This window comes from Salarias fasciatus, chromosome 19 (assembly GCF_902148845.1).
Source record: "Salarias fasciatus chromosome 19, fSalaFa1.1, whole genome shotgun sequence".
In the NCBI taxonomy this organism is placed as follows: Eukaryota; Metazoa; Chordata; class Actinopteri; order Blenniiformes; family Blenniidae; genus Salarias; species Salarias fasciatus.
Window position 1 is genome coordinate 18,308,373 of NC_043763.1, and position 24,471 is coordinate 18,332,843.

Here is a 24,471-nt window from a genome sequence, read left to right on the forward strand (position 1 = left end):
TGCTAGAAGTAAGGCTATTTAGTTTCTACTTTCTCAGGGCTTTGGGGGATTTCCATGGTGCCGCTATCAGTGTCGGACCCATTCATCTGCCTTCAAGAGACTGGCTCCCACTCAAGTTTTGGGACATTCCAAAAAGTCCTTGATCTATTTTCCTATAGCTCATTCATGAAATGTGAGCTGCTCGCCTCGGGCCATCGATGTAGCGGCCACCAACAACTAGCATCTTTGTGAATATTTTCCACGGCTCTGATAACTTTGTGTGTTCACAGAGTTAAAAATAAAACGAATTGAAACGAGATGAAGCAAAACGTGCCTGGGTGAAGCTACAAAAGAGACTGTGTGTGACATTTCAAGAATGAATGTCATCATGTGATCACATCCACTGTGAGGCCAGCTTAATGGTCTCATCTTGATCTGAAATGTTGATCATTTGCTCTCATGGCAACGACTAATGTCTCATTTCAAAAAAGCCAGAAACATGCACCAGAAGGAGCTCATGATTCCCCCCCCACCCCCCCCCCCCCCCCACCCCCCCACCCCCCCAAAACCCACACACACACACACACACACACACACACACACACACACACACACACACCAGCAGCGGCTGTTTGTGTAGATATGGATAGAACTGGGGAAAAAACAGTTTGAAAACATGCTCCACCATTCAGCAGGTATAATTGACTGAAGAAATAAAGAAGGTGATCTGAATTCTCTTCATGAGATGCATCAACCCACTTACTGATTTCCCCATAGTTCCTTGGGAGAATACTAAGAAAGACATACGTAATTAGATAGCCTTCAGATGATACATTTGCTTTGTAATCACAAAATTCAGTCTTTCTATTTGTGTCCTGTAAAGGACATTTTGTGTTGCTAATGAATCCGATGATTTGCCTGACTGCGAGCTTTTCGCAGACTGCTTCATGCAGTCATCTCTTCCAGGATCTGAAGCTGGTGTCAAATTACAACCTATTGATTCTTCACGCAAGCAGACTCCGCTCAGTCCAAGTGAACATATCACCAGACAAGACAAGTGGTTTAACAGACAGTGAAGCACAAGGCAATGCTCTTTTCTGTTCTCTTTTGGGGTTCAGGCAATTATTTGCCCCTGAGCTCACTGGGTTGACAAAAAAAAAAACAAAAAAAACAAACAAAAAATAAAAAAGTCAAAAACTGTTCCTAGATCAAAATACACTCAAAGAAACCTCCATTCAGACCATAAAGTAACAACCTAAACAGTTGATTACGAGGCTGTGCCCTCATGCTGCCTTTGGGTTTTTTCCAGAGCAAAGATACCAGGATACAAGCACATTTCAGACAAGCGAGAGGAGACTGACAGTCTAGTGAAAGACACCAGAGGTTTCTGTAAAGTTATTTATAGATAATGTAGCCGAGCCACACCCCCTGCATGCAGTGCTCCATCTGAAGACACCAGGGAGTCTCCACTTTCTGATTAAATCAGCCCAGACACAGACCAACATGAAAATCAGTGTGAAGCTGCAGAAACTAGCAAGACTGCCTGTCTTTGGCTACATTTATTTAACCAGTGATACGCAAATATACAGGCTGGGCCTTTTTATCTGTGAAAACAAGAGAATTTTTTTTATTTCTTGTGGCTATTTTTGGTATTTCACATCAGTTTTCACGACACTGCACTGAGATTCTGGCTTTGACACTTTCTCGCCTCTCCACAGGAACAAATGTCAAATGCATTTCCAATGAAGCAGTTACAGGTCAGGCGTTTTAGTACCATTCTGCCCCATTGTAGCAGTGCTGTGAAAAGCTTTTCAGTGACATACACCTAAAAAAAGAACTGCTTAAGTTCACGATACAACCATCTGAAATGGTCCCGACAGGTGTGCTAATAGTTTTACAGCAGCGGTAAAGATTTTCTTTTTCTGTGAGTCATTCAGTCTGTTGACATGGAGATTTTTCCTCATCGTGCTCTTTGCTATCACTAAAATAAAGATGAAAAAGGACATAAAAAGGAAATTCCTTCATTTTGTAAGGAAAAATTCTATCAGGTTACATTTTTATCCACATAAAGTAAGCACTGCTGTCTAATTTAGCAGAAATTATTCCTGTCAACAGATTTGTTAAAATCTTTTTTCTTGTAAGCTTTTCTTTTTCCGTTTGTCCAATCACTTGCTTTTGTTTCTAATATGTTCAAAATAAAGATAGATAAACATGGACCTTCTTCAGACAAGGGTTTCAGACTTTTTTTTAGAATAAATTATGCAAATCTTGATGGAATTCAAATTGGAATCCATACCATAAAATGAGGAAATATGTGTTTGTTATTTTATTAAATCTTTTCTATTATCAAGTCAAACTGGTTCGCGCAGTAAATCAGGAAGGTGACGGGGGTATAGATATGTTTCCGTTGCTGTGAACCGTGACACAATGAGAGAAGATTGCTCTTCACAGCAGGAGAGCACAGCTCAGCCTCTGGCGGTCTGTGGTTCAACCTGACAACCGACTCAAAGGAGGTTAGTTCGTTAGTTCCTCTACAATCATTGTCATAGGGACACCATATGGGACAAGCAGATATTTCCTATATCCCAATGGTCATTCAAGATAGGAGCAGTAACTGGCAGTCAAGTCGTAAGGAAAGCGAGCCAGTGCCACCAGCCAACTGATTTTCACAAATCTTATTTGAGCTTCGAAAAAAGGGTTTAAAGTGGCGATTGCATCATGGGTGCAACATTAGGCCGATTGCTTTATTATTTTTGTCCATGGGGTCTCAGTGGTTCAGACGAATGATGGGCTATTACTCTTGCTGGAATAATGTCTTTTCTCTCTGTCGATGGACAGGTAAATGTTATCTTGGTCACTTGAAGCTCACCTACTCTTGAAAGGAGCTAAATTCTCTGTCACACTTCAGAATAGGTGCATTCACTGCACAAATAAGTGTTGCTTGCAGTCTGTGGGAGAATGGTTAGGCACAGAGAATAGTTAAGAAAAAATTGAGCGAAAAAAGGGCGCAATGTAGCAGTGCCTTTTCTCACTAGAATATTCAGCCTTTAAACTCTGACTTGCTTGACTTTTGAATATTTCATAAAACATTTTTTTCAAAAACTCCTTTCATTAAATCTTGTTTTTATTAACAATTCATGATGTGCAACTTGGAATAATTTATGCCAGTAGCATATTAAAATGACCAAGACATGCATGAAAAATGAATTAATGACTTTGTTTTCTGACCAAAAAGTTTAAAACAATTTAAACAAACAGTATAAATGTATTTAAAAAGAAGAAGTACATACCTGGTCAACTCTGTGCGAAGGACATGTGTTGCACTGCATGAGGCAAATACAGTAAAACTGCACTTTTTTGTGGTCAGTCTTTACTCTCACCAAAGAAGCGCACACGAATTTAGGCACATTTGTTAACTATATTTGAGAGGAATGAACGTCTTGAGTACGCAGGTAAATAAGGTTTAATCTTTAAATCCAGCTCGTGAAATGTTTAAGCGATAAAAAGCGTTGTGTTAATATTTTTTTTGTTCAATTTAATATAGCGAATTTGGACGGACTGCGCCTTTAAGACGACCCGGAAGTGTTTGCGTCTGCACCGGAAGCAGCGCTGCTCAATGTGACCCGCGCTGGCTGATTGCGCTGCGTTTTTATTCTGTTTTGGATAATTTAATAAAGTCTCCGAGATGTTTTTGACCACAGTGAACTGTGAGTATTTTGTCCGCTGAGTGAGCGTTTTTAAGCTGAGTGGCGCTGCGTCCCTCCGGTTCGCTCCAGTCACTGACAGCGGATGATGTTGCCCGCTTCAACTCCACTTTTCTTGTCGTTAGACGTGAATAAACATGCTCTGGGTTTGACGAGGGTCCAGTTTATGACACCCTTCGCGTGTTTGTTGTTCATTTTGACGCGTTACTTCTCAGCTGTGCAACGTTTACCATTTGCTTTATCTTTGTATTGTTTGTTGAAAATCTGGTTGACAGATCACATGTTGTCTATATGAACTTGACCTGGCCTCCTTCATCATTGGTGGCATGGAAGTAATCACCCTGTGCTCTTCTGGTTACTTTGATAGCGTCCTTTATCTTATTTGTTTTTTTTATCATCTTCCTCCAGCTATCAGTCCACATATCGTCTGCAGGGATCAGTTTAGATCCGCCCAGCCAATCAGAGCTCAGTAATACTATGGTCAGTGAGCCAGATTTCAGGTATTTATGCCACTGTGGACTTGTGGAAAATACTGTTGGGAAAGGAAATCAGCGTCTCCGCAAATCTTGGAAACGTTTACACTTTTGTAATAAATAACTTGTGGAAATTTTCACAAATTGCCTATTAGTGTAGTTTCCCAGTGGAGAAGTGGTGAGCTCTCTCGCCTCAGTTTGAGAATGTTGTGGGTTCGTGGGCCTTTCTGTATGGAGTTTGCATGTTCTCCCTATTTCTACGTGGGTGTACTCCAGTTTCCTCCCACAGTCTAAAGACATAAATGTCAGGTTAGCTGGTGATCATAATTGTGTGTGTTTACTTTGTGATGGCCTGTGACCTGTCCATGGTGCATCCTGCCTTCGCCCATAGTTAGCTGGGATAGGCTCCAGCGCCCTACAACTCTGAACAGGAGGGTCTCGGCAGGTATAGAAGACAAATGGAATGATTTAGAACAAACCGTTTGGCTCTTTCAACCTGACCGTCATGTAAACCATTACAGAAGTGGCTGATTGTGCTGGTAGGGTACAGAAATGTTCACTTAAAGTAGTAATATGTGCTAATGAGTAATATTTTTTTTCTCTGCTCTTTCATAGTTGCCAAGGCAAAATCCAAGTAAGTGTGAAGTTTAAATCTAGAGTTAGCTTCATAATTATATGCAACAGTTACTTTCAGTAACGTCTACTGGTCTCGTCATCCTCCAGGACCATTCTGGTGCAGATGTTGAGCGCCGCCGGTACAGGATACACCTTCAACACGAAGAGGAACCGTCTCAAAGATAAACTGGTGCTGCGTAAGCACGACCCGTTTGGTAAGATGCCGGTTTGCAGCTTAGCCAGGACACAAACATTTGTGCACAATTGATCGATGACGTTCTGCAATGGGTCCCTGCATTAAAGGGATTTGATCATTCCACCGTTACACATAAAGCATTGTCCTGAATAATTCCTAAGAAGGCAGTCCTGTACTTTAAGACACTGTGATTCGCATGATGAGTTTTCATTATTAGTTCCTCATCATTTGAGTTATAATAAAATCCACTGTCTGCAGTGTAGTTAGAAAATTAACACGATAATAGAACTGTGACACTTTGTGCATCTGAAAGCATCATCAATCAAATTTTAAACTGTCAATCTGGTTGCCTTAACAGCAACACTGTAGTTTTCTAACAAAACTACCAGGCCTGATCGCTGGTAGTGAAAGATCTCACTCTGAATATGATCGATGCTGTGGTGTGTGTATAAGGGGTGAAATACGAAGGACGTTGGTTTTTTACTTGCTTCTTGCTTTCTGTTTTCACAGTGAACAAGCACGTGCTGTTTTTTGAGAAGAAGAAGATCAAATCAATCTAACAGCATATGGACAAAACAGACTCTGAAGGTTTTACAAAACCTTTTTTTTTTAATTGTGATGGATTACAAAGCGTTCATCAGTCACTGTTTCTGATTGGCTGGCTGACGTCTTGTCAGAAGACTTCTCCTCCATCAGCCTCCCACTGCAGATCAGGATGATGGAAACCGATGGTCCCGATTACCGACGATTAACGAACTTCTGATCAAGTCAAGAAGTGATGGTATTTAAGAAGCAGTCGTGGCTTTGTGCAGTTTCCATCTGCGATCGTGTATCAGTGATATGTGAAATATTGAAATCAGTTGTTTTGGAGTAACTCAATAAAGAAGGTACATGTGATCGAACTCTTCTCCGTGGATTTGTTGATCAGTTTAATTATATGGGGGGGTGAAGGCCTACGAGGCTCAACCCCCCTCCTCCTCGGTGTTTACTGCTCTGCAAACAGCTCAGCCGGCACGTCGCGCCTGAAGGGGAACGACGACTGCGTGCCGACAGCCCGCACGCTCAGCCCCGCCACCTGATTGGCTCTGTGGGCCATCTCCTCCAGAGGCAAGGCGGGATAATTAGCCATGTAAAACGCCAGCGCTCCAATAAAGCTGTCTCCAGCACCCTGAGGAAAGCAAAGAAACAATAATCACAACACTGGCTTTATTAAATTCCACCTGCGGTGCAAAACAATTTCGCCGTACACATGCAAGCTGCCATCGCTCAGCGGGACCCCTGACGTCTGAGTGGGCAGACTGATCCAACTGGTGTGTCTGCAGGGTACGCGCACATACTTAAAGAACATGTTTTATCTCTTTCAAAGTACTTTAAATCCACTGAAACTGAAAATGGGCCTCATTATTTGGACTGTCATGCACTTTAACAAACACGCAGAAGATTCCATGGGTAAATAATGTTGAACACTATAATATTTGACCAGTTTTAGTTACTCAGTCCTGAATAACATAAATGTTTATTTAGTAAGAATCCATGGAAAACATGTTTTTCCAATACTTGATGCTGCACTTCACTTTAGTTTGGATTCAGCCAGCTGTGAACAGTAGGGGGTGCTGTGGCATTTGTCTGCTCCTCTGAGCTTCCTCCAGTTCAGAGTGTTTCTCAGTCATCCTCCTGCATTAAAACATGTGCATTAAAGCTTTAATCATCCTCACACACTCGAGTCAAAAGCCCATGACTTCTCTTAAACGTGGAATCGCTGCTCCACGACGGTGATTCACAAAGTTTCAATAATGCCAACACTTTGGAATACTTTTCCAGCCAACTACCCTCTGACCACAGCAAAGCGTTTGTTGGCAGACAAAGACGGCGCACATTAAAGAGGTGTGATGGAGCACAGTGCGGCGTCAATACCGATAAACAGTTCAGGGCAAATGTAGTGGAAACCTGTGCTCAACTTTTAGGTTTGGAAACTTTTCTGCAGATTGTTCATATTGTGTCAACATTGTTTCATCAGGTGTCAATAGTTTTTTTTTTTTGTTTTTTTTGAGATGGATGGTAAATTGTGTATGACTGACCAGAAAAAAGGATGATCTGAAGATAGTTTCATATACTTATTGTATAATTGTACTTAAGGTCTGTGTAAATTTATATTTATCCCAAAGATCTGGGATATATTTTTATTTCTTTTTGAATCACTGGGATGTAAATGGCTATTATAGCACATTTGTATGTGTGCGCATTATGATATTAGACTAGTGTGAGCATAATTCACTTTTTTACATGTAATGTTTGATGTCTGCACGCTGAGATCTGCCGATGCCTCTGCTCCCACCTCAGTCACATACAAGTCTCTCATCCATTTACATTTTTAGTGTATTTGCTCTTCCATCATGACAAATTAATCTGTCCTGATGGTTTCATTGCCCTCAGCTGAGACTTGCAGGCTTCCACTTATCCTTCTTTTTACCTCTTAACAAATCTGTGTGTGCACAAACACATCTTAGACACTCAAATATCAATGATCGAGCAGAGATCTGGGTACAATTCCGAACACTCACAAACACAAGCTGTTTTGTTAGTACTACAGTTCCGTCAGTGAGACAGAAATACTATCAATTCCTCAACAGATGTAAACAGTTTGGACGAAACATAAAAATAATGCAATAAAAAAAAAAAAAAGTAAAATAAGTAGAGCAGAAAACTGAGAAATGGAACAATTGCTAAAGCTAAAACCAGGAGAACCGGGAAAGAAAAAATAGCTAAAGCAGTCCAAATAGCTAAAACAATTAAAATTGCTTTAAAAAACCCCTCAAACTGCTTAAACCACTACAATGAAGTTGAGTTAAAAATAATGAATTAAAAACTAAAAATATCTACAAGTGAAAACTGAAAATCTAGTAAAATGTTTCCTATTATTAATTGTAGTTCGAAAACTTCATAAATGTAATGTAATACTTGTTATATGTAGAAAATAATTTCATCTAAAGTCTACGTCGTCTTCATTCTGGATGCAAGAAACATGTTTGGTGACTTCAGATGAATTTCATTTGGTGAAAAGTGGTAAAAGTGACTCTTGAGATCATGAAGTTTGCTGAAGGGTGCCGTGTATCACACCAGTACATCACGTCCCATTAGGATCACAGAAACATATCATAAGGCAGTATTACATTACCGGAGAAACCTCGCTGGCCAATAATCTGTTGTTAATTGTTAATTTGTGTTTTTTTTTTCCCCACTAGATAATCATAAATAGAAAAAGAAAAAAAGAAAAAAGCGTGGTGAAACTAAAACTCCCAGTGGCTCGGCTAATTGTTTTCCACAATCAGCTGAACAGCACATGGCTGCTCGGCGGCTTCACCAGGCGCTGCCAGCAGCTCCGGCTTTGGCTGCTATCGCTGCGAGTACATAAATCATCCCTCCTCCTCCTCCTCCTCCTCCTCCTGTCTATTGATAAAGATGGAATGTGCCGTCTACGCCCTGGAGGGGTGGGGGGTGGGCAAGTGGTGAGGTCTGACGAGGACTGGATGCCGAGGGAGCGGGTGGTTCGGGATGATGAGGAAGGAGGGGAAGGGGGAGGGAGGGGGGGAGGGGGGGGGGCTCGCTGATGGGAAAAGGCACAATGGTATGTGGCGACACGCTCATGTCTAACCACAAACTGCCCCCCCGACGCCAGTTCTCACAAGCCCGCTCCATTACTCATCACCTCGGCTCTCAAAGGAGTTCACTGCAACTCTTGTTCAGAGCACCTCTGTGAGACCCCCCACCCCCCCCCACCCCCACCCTCCAACCCCGTCTGATTGCAGCCGTGGTTTGATGATGATTTGAGCTCATTGACGTGGTACCAGTTGCATTTCAACTGCTGCTTTTACTCCAACCAGCATATATCATATCGTGGTAGGACTGGGTTTTTTTTTTTGGTCCCTTCCCCCACTTCAGTGCTCGCCAAGAGTCTCCTGGACTCCTGGAGATGGTGGAAAGAGTGAGATCAGACAAGAAACATTTCACAGGCCTTCTGGAAGTTCCATGTTTAAACCTGTTGTGTGTGTTTATGTCTCCTGTCTGGTAAGCTGCAAGGCTGCAACCATCCAGTCTTTAAAATACGGGCCCACCGTGTTGGAAAGGACACTCTGGGTGAAGCAGGTCCGACTGGTTTTGGTCCAGGAACCGTCGTTCAGATCACACATTTTCCTGTGGCGTTTCGGGAAAGAGGGTGATGGGCAGTAGTGCGCTACAGCCGATAAGAACGAGTCCATTTCAGTCGTCAAAGCTTTAAAAATCAGTGATTTCTTTCTCACCAAAAGCCACCTTTGTTTTCTTTCATATCAGACAAACATACACATCGCAGTAATCTAGCAAAACCCTGCAAAACCACTTGCCTTTGTCTTGTCACAGTGCAGCAGGGTGGGGCGGGAACAGGTTTCTCACAGTTAATGTTAGCATCAGGAAAACCTTTCATCCGCAGCTCTTTTAATATGTTGAACTAAGTGTCATCACCAGTATCTGGCCTTCAATTGTGCTCATGCAGAGAAAAAGTTGCCAAAAACACTTCAAATTTCCCGTAGAATACAGCGTTATGATTTCAGATATATCCTACATTGTCTCAGGCTTTCAGTGTTGACCCAGGTCATCGCCTCGATCACTGTTTCTGTGCAAAATTAAGATTCATCCAATTTAAAAACACAGAAGAGAAGTCAGTCTGAAGCACGTGAAACCTGAATCATGTTACTCATGGAAAACATGCATGAGCAAGGAATTTAGCATGTTCTATTTATAATCTCAGTAAATCCTGCCCACATATGCCTTTTCACATAAAAATATTGATGTTGAATAAAAATTGGACAGAACGACCCTTAACTTAACTTTTCGTGGTGGCCTCTTCACCACTGCTTGAACAGAACTCGCTAAAGTTCAAACCGATTTTTTCTGAGTCACGATAAACTTGTTAAACGTAAGCATTACGCAACTGGCACAGCGCGGAGGACATTAGAAATCTGACTGCTTTATCATAACTGATAGAACCGATTTATACGGATTAATGTCAGGTTAAAAAAAAGCCACTATACATAAGATATGAGAACAAAAAGAACAACAATGTAATTACACTGTGAACAAAATGGGACTTGATTTTTCCAGGAATAAACTTCAGCTCCACTTGACTGTTTGAGCCACTGTCCAACCTTTCTGTGTCTTACTAACGTCTCCTTCCGTGGAACTGGCATGTGACGCTACCGGATCAAGTGGCTGAAGCTCAGCGAGGTTGACAAGCGCTACCCCCTTCAGCCTCGCCGCCGCCGCCCTCGACACAGTTTGGTGAAGGTTAGATCTGGAGGCCCGTCAATCAAGTGACACAAGCGCTCGCCGTGGATGAGCCGTGATGCTCTCGCCGGTCGGCCCCGCTCCGCCGCGCCCTGACCTCGGCGCCGCTGGTACTCACGCCGAAGTTGGAAATTTAAAGTGGCAGACACCTCTGTGAGGAGCCGCAAATTAACAAAGTGCGCTTTTGGAAAACTCCTCTTTGGCTTGATGCGTTTGTACGGTGGCACGGCGGAGAGCCGGTGGAAAATAAAGGATAAATTACCTCGCGAGGAGTCGACTTGGGCAGATTTAGCGCAACAGAGACGAATCTACTGCCTGTGAAAGCTTTCCATTTGCTGCTGTAAACACCTCTATATGCAGTGGGCTGTCGCTGAAAACTGCGGGGAAGTGACCTTTTTAATGCTACTTACAGAAGCACAAGTGCTGTGTGTTTGGAATAAAGAGAGCTGAACGGTTAACACAGGCAGCGGTTACTGCCACAGCTGCGCAGACAAACAAAGAAGTGCATACAGACGCCGAGAAGTCCATCAACAGAAAATCCAAACACAACCGAAGCGCCCACACGCTTTGATTGACAAGTGATCTTTGCAAAGTGCAGTGCTGAGACACTACGGCGAGCGCCAAGCACTCGAGACAGACACACACACACACAAAAAAAAAAAACCACAACAACAAAACCTATAGAAAATACAGATCTCAAAGTAGAATGCCACATTGTACTTCTGTCACAATCTGCTGCACACACTAACTCTCTAAAGCCTTCCCATCATGTGATGTTCCCAGCTGCAGAGTTCTTTCCATTTCCACTTGTTCATAAAAGGTTTAAGTGTAGATTTAAGTTAATTAACTGATTCCGTTGGGGAAATAATTCCTCTGCATGCGACCCATCCTATTCATGATGAAGTGCAGGTATGAGAAGAGGTGGTTATGCAGTGTGCTGTTCACAGTCAACGTCCTTGTCCTGTTAAATCAGCGGATAGCAGGATGTCGATTATTGTATCATGAAAAATGTTGTCTCGACCAGCTCTATGGTGGTGATGTATTTCTGTCCTCCCCCAAGTCCCGTATACAAAAAGAAAAAAACAAAACAAAACAAAACAAAACAAAAAAAAAACACAGTTTTTGATACACTTTTGACTTTTATTTTCAATTATCAGCATTGTTTGATGATGTTCTGGGTTCTTATTTGACATACAAAATGGATAAGCATAAAACTTTCTGTTCATTTCCTGAGCGCTCACAGACATGGATCGACAGAGCAGTACCGCCAGTAACCGCAGGAGCAATGCTGAGATAAGCAGTAAAAAACTGAAGTTCTGGAAGAGTGGCTGTGTGACACCTTGAGATATTTAGCAGCTTCACAGACCAAACTACCTCCAACGCTACCTCAGATTGATCCTATTTTTCAATATCAACATCTGTGTGACCTCCTAACATCACCATCAGAGTTATTGCTGATTATATTCTTCTTCTCTCCTTAGTATTGGTCAGCGCGTTGATTTTGAGCCACAATCTCAAGTTAAATGACCCTCATTTCAGCTCATTTCAATACTTTGGACACACTGAAGTATAAAGACGGTCACATTCAGCCCATTTGAAAAGCACATGTGCTTTTGTAGAGTGTAATGGAGCCTTTAGTGTGACTGGCAAATTACTAGAATATGATAATTTTACCATTTAGAAAACTTCCATTTATGATGATCTGATCTGATCTGATCTGTCACGTGATTCACCTCTGCTGGCAACTGCTAACTGATATCAAACTTTTATATTTTTGTTTGCACTTGAGGGAGGCTCTTCAAGCTTGCATGATTTGATATTTTCCCCTGAATAATTTGATGCTGCTACTCTTTTGTGCATGTAAACTCATACTGATTTATATTCCTGTTCTGATGTACAGTGAGGTCCTCTGAGGTGCACTGTGTGACAGATCCCGATTCTGTAACCGAGGCTTTTCACCCGGAGGCCTCCGTTCTCCACTCCTCGCCCTGGTGTGACAGATGGAGCTCTCTGCAGATGGAGTTTAGTGCCGTCAGTTGCTGAAGCCTACAGCCTTTGTCAATGAAAGGCACCCCAGGGAGAGCAAAGAACCAACTGAGGGGCAGCGATGACTCACAGCGGGCTTCCACGCCCGGAAGCTTCCAGTAAAGACTCACAGACAGCCGGTAACGGTTCCTCTGAAGCGGCGAGAGAGGAAGGCTTCGGAGATCAAAAAGACATTTAATTGGACCAATTAGGCCGCTCGCATCTTTGATCCATCCGCGGCGCTTTGTCTGCGCCCCTTTTCGTGTGCAGCACTGATCGGCATGACTGTGCACTGGCAGAGAGGCCGGGCAGAACATCTGGGTCGCAGCAGCAGCTGCTGCAGCACGTGCGATCCATTAAAACCCGGTGATGTGGCAGCTTTTCGTCTTGTGTCACGCTGACCTGAATCTTTGCAGGGTCGAGGAATGCGTCGCTCAGGAGGTATTCCCTTACCATCGCGCTTCCAGGAAGGAGTCGTGCATCGGGGTCGTCCGGTCACCGGAGCAGACTGGGAATAATTTGATGGTCCAGACTCGCCGTGCACCTCTGTAATGTCTGGTTTAGAGAGCACTGTCTACCTTTCGCCCGACGCAGCGGACCTCCCGGAGCAGCGGAGGCCACCCAAGACCTGCCGAGGCTAAAAGGCTGCGCCTGTGTGTTAAAGTCTAATCACACTGTCCACACAAAAAACAGCTCAGACTGTGATCTCTGTTAGAAAAGTCTGCACTTAATTAAAAGGGGATACAAATGGAGAACGGGGGGGGGACTGGTGAGGTGGGGGAGACCCACAGCGGATGAGTGGATTTACTTTGTTATTCATCCAGACTCCCGTCCCTGACTCAGCCCGTAAATGCTCCTGCTGTCTCACTGTGAGAGTTGCAAGAGGAGAAGGTGATGAAATCATGAGGATGGATGATTTAACAGTCATGTTGGCAACTTAAGGCAGATCAATCGACGGTACGCGCTCCAGCTGGGACAAGCTGCAGCAAAAAGTGATGAAACGGTAAAAAAAAAAAAAAGAAAAAAGGAGGCTTTGCTTTGCGATTCGTGCAACATGCAGCTGAACCGGTTTGCTGAATTATGAAAGAGCGTGATTCACTGTGTTGATATTGAAAAATGCTGAAATAGGGACTTTGGGGACTTTGGGTCATGATCTGAGGCCTATGACCATGTAAAAAAAAATGCTGCAAGAGAAATCCAATCTGGTCCTCATGAGCTTTCAGGGGCATTCCCACCACTGCTGCTGGAGCGGGAAAACGTCCTAGTCAAAGCAATAATAACACAAGATGTAATGATAACGAAGAGACTCGTTTTACCAGAACTAGCTGAGATGAAGGGAATAACAATTTTGGTAACAACCTGTTGTTTTTCCCCCCTTGCTCCGGTAAAAAAAAAAAAAAAAAAAAAGAGTCTTACTGGAAGGGGGGATTATGATGTCCAAAAGAGTTAAACACAGGAGAATTTATGGGCCCATCAAAGAACACAAAAGGGTCGGGTGAAAGAGAGAGGGGGGGTGTGATCGGGGGGGGAACCACAGCTTTGTGCTGACTGATGCAGGCCCGAGAGGTGAGTCATGGGTGAGGGAAGGGGAGAAAGCTGGTAAGAGCCTCTGGGGACTATTGGGAAGTCAAGCCACACTAATAAGGGTAGTTATGTGTGTCGACGGGGGCAACCGGGAGGACGTAGATGGAGCAAACACCGTCAGAGTTTTGATCTCAAGTCCTCTTTACAGCCTGCTTTTCATTCTTAGTGTTGATCTTGTGCTTGAACTTTTTTTTTTTTTTCCACTTTAACCTGCACAGCAACTCGGAAATTATCGCACAGTAAAAGTCCCCGGGGTGGCGGCTTCAGCGAAAGAATCCATTACACAAACAATTAAAGCCGAGCAGGTTTGATTAAAGCAGGGAGGTGATTAACACCGCTGTGTGATGACGTGCTCGGTCGGTAGAACACGCAGCACCGCGAAGCCCGCCGCGGCAGGAAACGCGGGAGCACAAGGAGCCGTGTGTGACGGAAACAAGCCGTAGAGGCCGGCGAGAAATGACTCAAAGCCAGGCTCGGCCTCTTCCGAAGGCGGCCGTCGGGGAAGGGGAAACAGCTGGCGGCCGCCACATCCCCGGCCGCCTCACACCGTTCTGCTCGAGCAGCAGAGACGGGAACGAAAAGTGTGAAGGCTTTTTCTTTTATTTCCTCTGTAAGTGGAGGAATAAATCTTTCCTCTAGTGTCTTTGACAGTGACAAGTCGGTTGGATTGGCTGAATTCTCATTGAAAATACATTTACATTTTACAAATGTAAATGAAAAGCTCAAAGCAGCAATCTCTGAGATATTACAAAACAGACCAAAGTCAGATCTTTTGAAACAGTGAGTGGATCCGTGGTTCTTACCGTTGTGTCCACTGCGGTGACCGCAGTCGCTGGGACGTGTTTCGATGTGGACTCCTGTGCCTTGAATACCACACAACCCTGAGGTCCCAGAGTGACGATGACGGCCCCGCAGCCTCGCTTCAGCAGCTCCTGACCTGCTCGATGAGCATCGCTCACCGTGGACACCGAAAAACCAGTGAGCAGCTCTGCCTGTAAGGAAAACACAGGTTTCTTTTTACAACCTCTTCTTTTTTATTTTATTTTCTGCATCAGAAAGGCAGCATAATCAAAGGTTAGGAAATCGAATTAGAAATAAAGAAGAGAGAAACACCAGCAACTAATGTATGTCTAACATGCAGGATATCGGAGCAATAGTTTCACTTTCGTTTGTTTTCAGCCTTTAATGAACAGAGTTAAGCAGATCACAACCGTTTGTGTCCAAAGCATCCTAATTAGAAGCCTATTGCTTACTTTCTTCAGCTCACTGTTCTGTGTTAACAGTTTGGCTGTGAGTCAGCTCTTAATTACACGTTGACCGTGGTCAGACAGACTCATAAAACACATCCCGCCTGTGAAGATTTGCTGGATCTGTCAGCAGTCTGCAGGCCAAACACTTTCAAAGAGTGGATCTTCTGACTCTGCCGCTTCATCTGGGTCCAGAATGACTAAAAGAGTGACAAAGCAGGACTGAACAGCTGATGTTTGGGAAACTTCAAGGAGACTCCGAACCGCAGCGGTTCGCTGCAGAGTAAACAGCTGTCTGGATGGAGATGAGTTGCAGCTTCAGTCTTTGGAGTTAAGAGTAATCTGCGTGGAAATAGGCCGATTTCCTCACATAATGAGAAACACTCTAAACCAACGTGGCTTTCTGATTTGCAAAAGTATGAACACAAGCACCAAAACGGACATAATTCTGAGCGCTTCATTAAAATTGTACATGGATACAGTTTTAATGAGTGGTGCGATGATGTGCTTTTATCCTCCCTGCTGACGTACGTCGCCACTCCCCACGTTTTCACCACAGACGACGATTTTAAGTGATTTTAAAGTGACGTCATGAACACGAGGGAGAAGAACTTCAGTAGAAAACAACTAAATTATCTTACGAATGAACATTATTAGACCAAACAAACTCCTTGCAGCCTGAAGAACTTCTTTTTTTTCTATGTTGTTATTTAAATAAATAGAGATTAGAAATACTCCACATAGAACACAAGTCACAGGGGAAACGAATAAGACAGGGTCATCTGTCGGTGTCAGACACCCTCAGCCTGCTGCAGATGTCGAAGGACCTCAGCCGCCTGGAAAAACAGAGACGGCTTTGGCCCTTCTTGCAGAGGTGTTCAGTTTATTGTCCATGAACACCCCCAGATATTAGTACTCCTCCACAATGTTTACTCTGACCCTCTGGATGGAGACGGATGACACAAACACCTCCCTCCTCCTCAATCTCGCCACAAATAGACGCCAATTAATGCTGTAGCTACTATCAATGGAAGTGGGCACCCACACAAGCAAAAGCTGCAAGGTAGAAAAGAAGAGTAACAGGTGAAGGCTTATATAATCTATGCAAGAGGTCAACAGTCTACAATATGCAAAACACTGAACAGGTATGATGATGTGCATGAGAAGCTGCTGCTTTAAAAAACAGAAATAAATAAAAAGCATCACCGAGCATCTGGATACTTCATAAAAACTCTTGATTGTCAAGAATAAAAGTCTGTTTACAGACGCAGGTTACTATGAATACTGACCGTTCCTGTTTTAGCTTCTAAACAGCGGTCAGGAGACGTGGAGGGATTTCCTCTGCATGATGGCTTCAGTGCTCTGTCGGCCTCACCGCGACTCTTTGCACTGAAAAGTACTTCCAGCATCAACTCACGATGGCATCGTTGCCTTTCCATGCAGATCGGCTGGGAGACGACCAGAGGAACTGTTCAGCTGCTGCAGCCAGCTTATGTCACTGACTCATAATGCAACTAAATTCAGAGCCCACCCAGAGGAAAAAAAAAGTGTCTTTTGTATGTTTATCACATCATATGTTCATCAAGAAAAAAAAATCACAGTTTTTGAGTTTATTGATAACCTTCTAGCCAAATTATAACCTTATTTGTATTGTCTCATAAAGTTTCACCTGATTTGTGAACATTTTTTAAACATTTTCTCTCAGTAATTCAGCGAGGCGGCAATCATGCAAGCCCTCAGACTAAATACACAACATGTGATGAATGCCACAGTGCAATTTCACAGGTTCTCCTTTCATTAAAAGGCAGTATCTGCTGCATCTCCGTCCTTCCGGGTGAAGGTCTCTTGCCTCTTTCGCACCGTTCTACCTATTCTACTCTTCTTTGCTGGAAAGCGCCCTAAAGCACATTCATCACTGCTGACACTGTGCTATGCAGACAGTTTTTTTTGTTGTTGTTGGCACCTATAGAGTATATGCACCTATTCATTCTTGTTATGCTGTTTTTGATGAAAACAGTAAATAAGAAATGAAAGGTTTCAGACGATTATGTATTGAATTTGCATTTGAAATGCATGGCACTCTTCCTGTTCTGACTTTCCTCATGCACTTGCAGGTTCACGGTGACGATGCTTTCAAGGCGACGGGAGCGTCAAAAACAAACCTGTATCCGTCACGCTCACGCTCGGGTGTGATCCGTCCGTCGCACGTCTGCAGCTAATGCGGCTTAATTTTTGGGGACCGGTGAGAGGGTGGGGGTGGGGGCGGGGGCGGGGGTCAGGGTCGGGGAGGTGGTCCTCAGGTTGGACATCAAAGATGATCCCACATCACTGTAGAGCACTTCAGAGTAGCATGTGGGCCGAGGATCAAAGAGCGCCTGCACTCTGTCATCCTGAAACCACCTCTGTGGTACAGTGAGACCACCCACCCACCCACCCACCCACACACACACACATGCACGCACATACACACACACCTGTGCAGGATGTGTCCCGGCTAGAATCCCGGAGCACAGGGAGGTCAGGGCGCCGCTGACACTCGTAGCGCCAACCTGGAAGGGAGGAGTGAGGACTCTCCAGCCCCTCCCCTCCCTCTCCCCCTCCACCTGCTTTTTTGTGTCTGTATGTGTGTGTGTGTGTGTGTGTGATCTGTCAGAGCCAGCAATGACCTTGGACAGTTCAAAAATAAAACCGCAGAGTGTATCGGTGCTTTCAGAGCCCGCAGCCACCCCGGTGCTGTCGGATGCCAAAAGAGAAAAAGAGCCGTTTTGTTAGTCATCAGCTTCACACCAGGGCAGGGAATCAATCTACCTCCCTCTGTGTACAAGAATATGAGAGCGTTGAATTACCTCTGTGTGTGTATGCGTGTGTGTGTGTGTGTTTACCGCACATACACACGCATGCACAAACACAAGCAAGCCCCTATTGTTGCATGAAGAGCATAAATATGTTGACGGGGTGGGCGGACTTAGAAAGGAGTTTGGTTCAGGTATACGAGCAGGAAAAGCTGCCGTCATTACAGATGTTCTGCGTATTCAAGTCGTTCTTTTTTGCTTTACATGCAGGATGATTTTCAATGTTCTCACACAGTATTTATTCTCGCTTAAAGAGTTTTTATTTCCCACTCATTTGGTTTTTTTTTTTTTTTTTTTTTCCTCCAAAATAACCTCAGGAAGGAGGTTTCTCTTCAGTGTATTTAACAGCTTTTTGCCAATTCGATGGCTTTTGGAAAACAACAAATGAGAGTTTTTGCATCTAAACTAGGCCGTAGGTATTAACTGCTTTATGGAGCGTTGACTTAAATTCCAAAGCACAGCTTAGATCGCTATTTAAGTATACATTCTAACGTTATTGCAATACCTTTGTGTGCCATTTACACAAGATCAAATATGCTGAAAGGCATAAAACTGATCAAAATCATACACAATTTCTCTATTTTTGTCTTTATACGTCTCTAAATTGCACACATTCCTTATTAGTTTATTCATCGTATCTTCAAATTTAATACTTTTTGGCAAAATTTAACCAGCAGGAAGCATGTTGGTGTTGACTGTCAAAATTCAGTCATGTTTTATATGTATAATTATTTTTTAAAAAACAGAAGAAAAATTAAACTGGAAGGAATACATTAGTTATTAAATATGATCATATGCCTGATTAAGAATAAAAAATATAAACAATTTTTTTTCACCTCATCAAAAGCTTTCTTCAAATGAAATGTTTTCTTCATGTCCAGCAGTGACATGATAGAAATATGGAACATCGCAAATAAAATAACCATGAGTTAAATACATTCTTCTGGAATAAAAACTCGCTGTCTCTCTGAGTATGAATGCCGTCTGCTGAAGAGCAGCTGAATAGATGCTTCAACTTCCATCGTGTGGAAAAGTATGTGTACGTTGCAAACATTGGTAAAATACTAGCACTGAAATATTTAATATTGTGTTGCAGCTGAATAATGTTTTTCAAATGATTCAGAAGGTTGTAATGTTAAATAATATCAAAACAACATTGCATCTTTTAAGACCATGATTCACAAGGATGTTTAGATTGAATTTTATCCACTTTTTGGAGCAATTCAATCATGACTATGTCAAAGCTCACTGATAAAATCAATTTAAGAAAATATATATTTTAACATGATACTGAGGCCATTGTCGATTCACACTTTATTTTCTACTAGAGCCAATTTGCAGCACAGTGAAACATGGAAACACAACAACGATCACACATGCATATGCACATATGTGCCTGCGTGCGTGTGTGCATGCAATCTTTCAATAACTTTGTGACGTTTATTGTGCCTGATGGTTCAAAACCGATAGGCAGCGATGCCTGTTGATGAGCAGAGGGTTTCATGACTGGGCCTCCACGGTCCAACACGCTCACCGCGGCGCTGTCGTCAACTCTCCCTTTCATGTTCCCACACCTGGCTACAGCGGCGCCTCTGCACCCTGCATCCCCACATCAAAAAAGGCCTCCGGGGCAAACTCTCATCCCCTGGATCCCTGAGGGAGGTGTTGAGGGGGGGGGGTGAACTGACTCAGCCAAAGAGCACATCTGCCTCGTTGTTTTCACTCCAATTCCCGTCTGTCATCTCACAGTCAAGACGCAGTTTTTACTGTAAAAGGGCGGCGGCCTTGTTATCTCCTTACGCCAGAAAGTTGACAGCTGAAGGCTGCTGCAGGTGAAGGGTGGAGGTGGGGGTGGAGCTGGAAGTGGGGGGGGGGGGGGGGGGGGGGGGGGGGGGGGGGGGGGGGGGTTCAAGTGGGAGGTTGTGACCCGGTAAGCACAGGTGAGTCAATGTGAAAGAAGAAGATACACGTACATGTGGGAGCTCGAATGCCTTGTCTCTGTCTTTGCTCCACCGTGCTGATTGGATATCTGTAAATGATCTGATGAAAATCAGTGTTTGGAGGAGGAGGAGGAGGAGGAGGAGGAGGAGGAGGACGGAGCGTTTTCTCCAGCCTTTCCAAAAACACAAGAGCGAGGTGAAAGGCAAAGAAATAAAACAGATTTTTCTTCCACATATGAAGGCACTTTGACAACTATTTAATAAGCGTAAGCAGGACGAGAGACGAGCAGTTGCTGAAAATGGGCATTTTCAACTTTGCTGTGTATAGTTTCAGTTTCCCCTTGTGAATGTGAGCTTGTGCAAGGAGGCATTAATGCTGCTGTGATAAATACTGTGAGCTGTGAGCTGTGTGATGTGTGTGTGTGTGTGTGCGTGTGTGCGTGTGTGATTCATCACCTCAGACTCATTACAGCAGAACACATCAGAGACTCGGTAGAAATCTGGATCCAAGTCAGGAGCGGCAGGCGCTGGGTTGAATATTGTCTTCACTGCAACAAGAAAGCAAGCGGTGATCCATTTTATTGGCTCGCAAGTGTCAAACCTCCTAATCCACAGGTCACTCAGGATAACATGCAGTCATTAACAAGGCTTAAAAGAACCGAATTGTTCCCCTGATAATAAGCCCGGCTCTGGCTGTCAGCTTGCTTTCCAAAGGATTCAATTTTTGACAATGTCCCCGAGTGACACATTTTTACAATTGTGAGATGTTTCTTTTCTTTTCTTTTTCTTTTTTTTTTTTTTTGTCTCTCTCTATTTCTGAGTCTTCACTGCCAATTTCTGGCAATACCTTAATTAAACTTTCAATGCGAACAAAGGCTAGTGGGCTACCGCTGGGGACTGCTCTTGCGAGGCAGAGCTCAAGTGGATAAGCTTCTATAAAAAGACACCTTTTAAACAATTAAATTAGCATTCCCTAGAAGAAAAAAAAAAAAAAAAAAAGAGGCCCTGGTGAAAAGACCCCGCATCCCAGAGAGCACCCCCGAGTCTCTCGCTGCTCCAGGATTGTGTGTGGACGTGCGCGAGAGCGCGAGCTTGAGCATAATGCATACATATAACCCCGTGTGTGAGTGTCGGTGTGTGGGTGAGATGAGTTGTGACCCTCTCTGTGTGTCGAGGAGCGGCAGAGGGGGAAGCGAGAGCGGGGAGTGTTTGTCAGAAGTAATCCTCTGTACGTGTTGCACATCACTGTCTGATGCATATTCATGAGCGGAGAGCATTAACGCATCTAATACCATGATTTCTGTGTATGTGTGAGGATAAGCCCAGCTTGACGAAGCGATTAATTCTGATATCTCTGTGTACAAAATAAAGCCTCATGCGAGCGCGAGCGTGCGCGCCGGGGAGAAATATATGTTCAGCGTTGGTGACATCAAAGTCTGTTGTGCAAAAAGAAATGTGTGTGTGTGTGTGTGTGTGTGTGCGTGTGTTTGCGTGGGCACATAAGAGAGCAGCTGCGTGGGTTTGCACAGGGCTTTGGCCACCTGGCGCTTTGAGGTGGATGCTGGGCTGCTCGCGAGTAAAAGTGGAAGTAATGTCTCCATTTTTTTTTTTTTTTTTTTTTCCTCCAGCACACTGGTACTGTAACCGCCCGCGCCGAGGCCACGTCGCAGGAAAAGTGACACCAGGGTTCTTTTTCCGACGCTCCATCTTCTCTCCCTCTCTCTCTCTCTCTTTCCGCAACCAATTTACACCTCATCTTCATCACTTTGGTTTTTCTAGCAAAAGCTCTGAATGTGATGGATGTACTTCCTCTGACAGCTTGTCCTCAGGGCCCCTAATTCCTGCTTTATTTAGGAAGCAGCAGTTATTGGATGATGAGGCTTTCAGAGCAGGTGGGGGGGACGAACACACACCAAGAATGCTTATTTTCAAGTTGAACTTTTTCCATTTCTTAGGTTTTACACTGAAGCACTTGTTCCCAACTAGGGGTCCTCGACCCTCATTGATACGACGCCTGAGATCAGAGAGATCACAGGAGGCGCCTGAGGCTTTGCCTGCTCTAAGGCTTTCAAATTAGACGTGCAAATTCAAATTCAACCATGATAAGTCAATTTTAGAACAGACCTGAGCTGCTGTCGCTTCTCGTCTTCCAGCGTTTGGCTTCACTGTAATGTTTTAGCGTATCAGAGATTAAAGAGGGTCTGCAGTTTGTCTTTGGGGCATCTGTGGGGCTCCAAGGAAAAAAGGTTTGGAATCCACGGATTTATTATCGTGTAGTTAGTTGACTGTTCGCCCGCTCACAAAGCACGTAACCCCGTCACATCTGAAGACCAACGCAGTCACATGGCACTTATTCGTGACAACATAGATGATTGTTCTTAATTACAACGCACATAGCAGGCAATCACTCAGTGGTAAACAATCAGTGAATCTGAGTGTGGGCGTGCGTCTCAGCAAAATAGGTCAGAAGCCACGGTGAGAGAGTATCTCTTAATAATTCTCAGTTTGACAAAATCCGTACTGACCATATACCAGGCCTTTGTAGGCATCATGGTGTTTTTATGGCCTCCAAAAAGTAGTCAAAACTGTCGACAGTGATGACATGTTTATACTTTTTTGAAATCGTATTTTACTTAGATTTTAATTTTGACACATTTCAATACAAAAACCTCTTTATTAATACCCGAATACATGATAATTCATAACCTTCTCTCCCTTATTTACTTCTTGCTCCCTGTTTTCCACTCAGAGAAGCAATTAACAGCCTTTTCCTTTTCCTCGCCACGTTCTTCAGTCGCTCACATGCATGTCAGACACGTGACTGTAATTAGGTGCAGCAAAGCGAGGTGCATGTAAACCTTCTCCTGACTGTGTGACTTTAATTACGCCGCTAATTGAAGTAATTCTCATAGCATATGATAAGTAGTTTGGTGGCATCAGCAGACAGCCAGCAGTCATAACATCCATGCACTGGATGCCGTGCCAGGAGGGATGAATCGACAAAGTATCATTGAAACATGCCAGAGGATTTACAAAGGATTACTCACGCCGTTGTCTCACTCAGGCTATTATCAATGACTACAATATTATTTATCATGGAGGACAGGCCGACGCAGTCTTTCCTTTCAGCTGCCATCTGTGGCGTGACCACAGTGTTTGTGTCACAAAGCCTTTGAGTGTGAAGTATTCACCGCCTTGGATGTTTTCTGCCTTTTTAAAATGGGAACCACCGATAGTGTAATATCTATTTGAGCTAAAAAAAAAAAAAAAAAAAAAAAAAAAATCTTTGAATTGATGAGCTAATTAAAAAAAACAAGTAGCATGACTACATGATTGATTCTACAAATATTCACTGTTGGAGCTACGTAAACTGACTTATAAGTGTCAGCAGTACTGTTCTGTTTCTGTCAGAATGCATGATGGGAATCCAGTGTCAAAATCTGATTTCGAAACTGAAGTCTTGGCTTTCACTCAACAACTTCCACCTCATTTTAAAATATTTCTTGTTGGACCTTCCCCATGGGAGTCATACTGAATCAGTTGTGATCTCTCCTTGATTAGCTGTATATATTTCATCTCCTACCTTCACGAGTGTTGCAGGACCTGCTGCTGGCAAGCTTCTTAATGTACGATGATTCACGGGAGAGTGATGTGTTCGTGTTGATATGCCGAGTCCGATATCAATTCAGCTTAGCATATAGTCATGGTGACCAAAAAGCTTCCAGTTGACCTCAGAGTTTCCCACATACCTTTAGGCACGCTCCAGTCCAGACTGAATTTACACTATTTTCCAACAGTGTGTTTCATTTTGCCACTATCCCATCAACGCTCGGATCATATCCATCTCAGCTGCTTAAGTTTTGGACTCCTTCAGAGAAGACAGTGATGTGTTTATGGCATCTATTCCAGAGGATGTTTGTTGTAACCGTCATCTGATTTTACTTTGAGACAACCTTTTACAGACTTTCTTGAAGAATGCTCTTTATCCTCGTTGCGTAATTGTAGCTCGTAAGAATAGATGACTAATGACTCTAGATTCCTCAGCTCATTCATCTCCAGTATCCTCTCAATGTTAATTCTTAGGTGCTAAGAAAGTATTAGTGGTTCACCATTTAAACAGCTACAACAAAAACACTTTCCCTTGATATATTCGGTCAGAAGTCTAACTCTCCGAGCCTCTTTTAATTTAGATGAGGTTCTACACATCCTGTCCGAAGAGCTAAATAACAGCAACATTTAAGCGCAGTAAAGGTGGAAAAAATGTCCAAATGATTTTTGCATGGTCTCTATCATCAATAACTGCATTAGTACTTGCAGGACTGGACAGATTAGAGCTGTCTTTCCCCTTTTAGCTGCCATCTGTGGTGCGACCAGAGTATCTGCGTCAAGTATGACCCTTCAAAGCTGAAGTCAAAATGCAGAGGCAATAAGAAGCTAGGCTGCTAAGGACTGATAATCCTTCACACACCGATGCATGAAGGATTCCTCCGAATCTGTGAGTCTCAGGTTGCTGTGTTTCGCTCTCCAGGTGTTACTT

General features: G+C 43.5%; 2 protein-coding genes across 4 annotated transcripts in view; one reads left to right on the forward strand and one right to left on the reverse strand.

Annotated features, from left to right (window-relative positions):
- The first annotated feature begins 3,556 nt into the window (after window positions 1-3,556).
- On the forward strand, window positions 3,557-5,559 carry mrpl33 (mitochondrial ribosomal protein L33). The gene is made up of 4 exons (XM_030116519.1): window positions 3,557-3,686; window positions 4,772-4,790; window positions 4,880-4,986; window positions 5,478-5,559. Exons 1-4 carry the CDS (start codon window positions 3,665-3,667, stop codon window positions 5,525-5,527), a joined length of 198 nt encoding a protein of 65 aa, XP_029972379.1. The 5' UTR covers window positions 3,557-3,664; the 3' UTR covers window positions 5,528-5,559.
- Window positions 5,560-5,579: 20 nt separating this feature from the next.
- The window catches only part of rbks (ribokinase), a 48,882-nt gene continuing 29,990 nt past the window's right edge, over window positions 5,580-24,471 (reverse strand). For all 3 annotated transcript variants that reach the window (XM_030116516.1, XM_030116517.1, XM_030116518.1), the window contains 3 exons: window positions 20,391-20,482; window positions 14,699-14,887; window positions 5,580-6,135 (listed from right to left, as the gene is read on the reverse strand). In XM_030116516.1, the coding sequence (XP_029972376.1) occupies window positions 5,953-6,135; window positions 14,699-14,887; window positions 20,391-20,482 (464 nt within the window). In that variant the 3' untranslated portion in view covers window positions 5,580-5,952. The remainder of the gene's footprint in view (window positions 6,136-14,698; window positions 14,888-20,390; window positions 20,483-24,471) is intronic.